Source organism: Cyprinodon variegatus, unplaced genomic scaffold, assembly GCF_000732505.1.
Source record: "Cyprinodon variegatus isolate N-32 unplaced genomic scaffold, C_variegatus-1.0 Scaffold950, whole genome shotgun sequence".
Lineage (NCBI taxonomy): Eukaryota > Metazoa > Chordata > Actinopteri > Cyprinodontiformes > Cyprinodontidae > Cyprinodon > Cyprinodon variegatus.
This window is the reverse complement of record NW_015151403.1, coordinates 237850-239546: the sequence shown is the minus strand read 5'-3', so window position 1 is coordinate 239546 and position 1697 is coordinate 237850. Positions and strand designations below refer to the sequence as shown.

General features: G+C 37.4%; 1 protein-coding gene across 1 annotated transcript in view; it reads right to left on the bottom strand.

Annotated features, from left to right (window-relative positions):
* The window catches only part of LOC107100260 (tyrosine-protein kinase SRK2-like), a 15845-nt gene that overhangs the window by 5825 nt on the left and 8323 nt on the right, over nucleotides 1-1697 (bottom strand). Inside the window, exons 3-4 of the mRNA XM_015398679.1 lie at nucleotides 1477-1637; nucleotides 1238-1406 (exon numbers count right to left, since the gene is read on the bottom strand). Of these exons, the coding sequence (XP_015254165.1) occupies nucleotides 1238-1406; nucleotides 1477-1637 (330 nt within the window). The remainder of the gene's footprint in view (nucleotides 1-1237; nucleotides 1407-1476; nucleotides 1638-1697) is intronic.

The window sequence follows — 1697 nt, the reverse complement described above, 5'->3', positions numbered from 1 at the left end:
CCCTTGCAGTGACGTTAGTCTGGACACCAGCTTCCCCCGTCCTCCTTTTCAGGAAACCAAATCTGGTCACCCTAGATATAGCCTCTTTTTGCTCATTCTGTTATCAGAAACACCTGTTTAAAATTTAGCCAACAATTCATGAACAACAGCTGATGAAACCTCTGACAAACATGGAATTTTCCATTTAACAGTTAACATATCTTATGTCTTTTAGATAAATAGTAAGCTTGGAAAAAGAAGAAGCAAAGAAGACAGCTACAAACAAAAGAAATACCAGCATACTTAGATGAGACTCTCAAAAATAAAAATAAAATAAAAAATTAAATTAAAACAAAAAGTAATAAATATTAAACAACATTAATAAGAAAATTAGAAATACATGTAAAAGATATAAACATCCTTGGAATCCAATATACAATGTGTACCAGTCCGAGCTGTGCTATACCAGCTAAAATATTAAAATGAGCCTTCTTTGAAAAGTTTGGAACACTAATCGATCACTTAAACTTTATCGATGCAGAAGCCCTACTCTACTTCATGTTGGTGTGTAGATGAAAAGTTATGTGGGCACGGTCCATTGTAATTTAAACCTGTATAACCCTCCAGTTAGTTATTTTTCTATTTGGAAAGGGTATTCCAAATAGAAATGTAGCAAATGTTATTTAAATGAAATGCAACATCTTTGAATTAAACTTGTGGTCTATTTATTTTGCTGCATTGTTGTTTATGTGATCTTGTATTTGTATAAGTACGGTAGTAGTGTGTGTATCTATGTAAATGTGAAATGCAATTTGAGTGTCAGAGGCAGGGGGAAGACTGGCTTCATGGCTTTGGGAAAGATGCTGTTTCCAAGTCTATCTGCTTTGGGTTGAATGCTCTTCTATTCTTCTGTTGTTTCCCTGATTCCTTGTTTGTTCTAAGCTGTAGCCACAGCTGCCCGGGGCTCACTGGCGGAACCTTGGCTGCAATAAACAAACGTCACCGGGCCCTTTGACACCCATGCGGATGCAGTGTCTGTCCTACAGACAACGACAATGAAAGCCAAACCCAGGGCAGGCCAAACTCCTGCATTCAACGCCACTGTCGCCCCTCTGCCATTTAATCTATTTTTTTTTTTTTATGATAAAAAGGTTTTTTTTTTTTATCATAAAATCTAAAATAACCTTGTCAGTATACTTCAAGTATGTAGCTTAACAATGGTCCATAATTATATAAATGTGTGATTATTATCCCATACCAGGTTTTCGTGTCTTCACTGCGACTGGTGTAGTACCATTCAGCACCCCCTCAAAGACCTCATCCAACAGTCCGTCTATAATTTTCCTTAGTAGTTTGATAGAACTGCGATCAATCTCCCACGGATCCGCTGTGTTGCAGGCCAGACCATAGGTCTGTGGATCCTCCATCTGCACAACATAAAAGTTAACAATGAAATAAAAGGAAAAAGGATCCATGTTCCTGCATGCTACAGTTTACCTTTCTGCATGGCTCCCCCAGACAGACACACAGCACATCAGACTGTCTGGAGTAATATTCCACAAACGCCTTCAGTGTTGGGAAGGACTTGTTCCTAGAAAGGAAGTAGTTATCATCCTGTTTCTGGAGCTTGTAATGTTTTACCCTCCCTTGGTGCAAAACTGAAAAACAATACAAGAATGTATGATTTTTTTTTAAATAATAATAATAATAATAAAAAG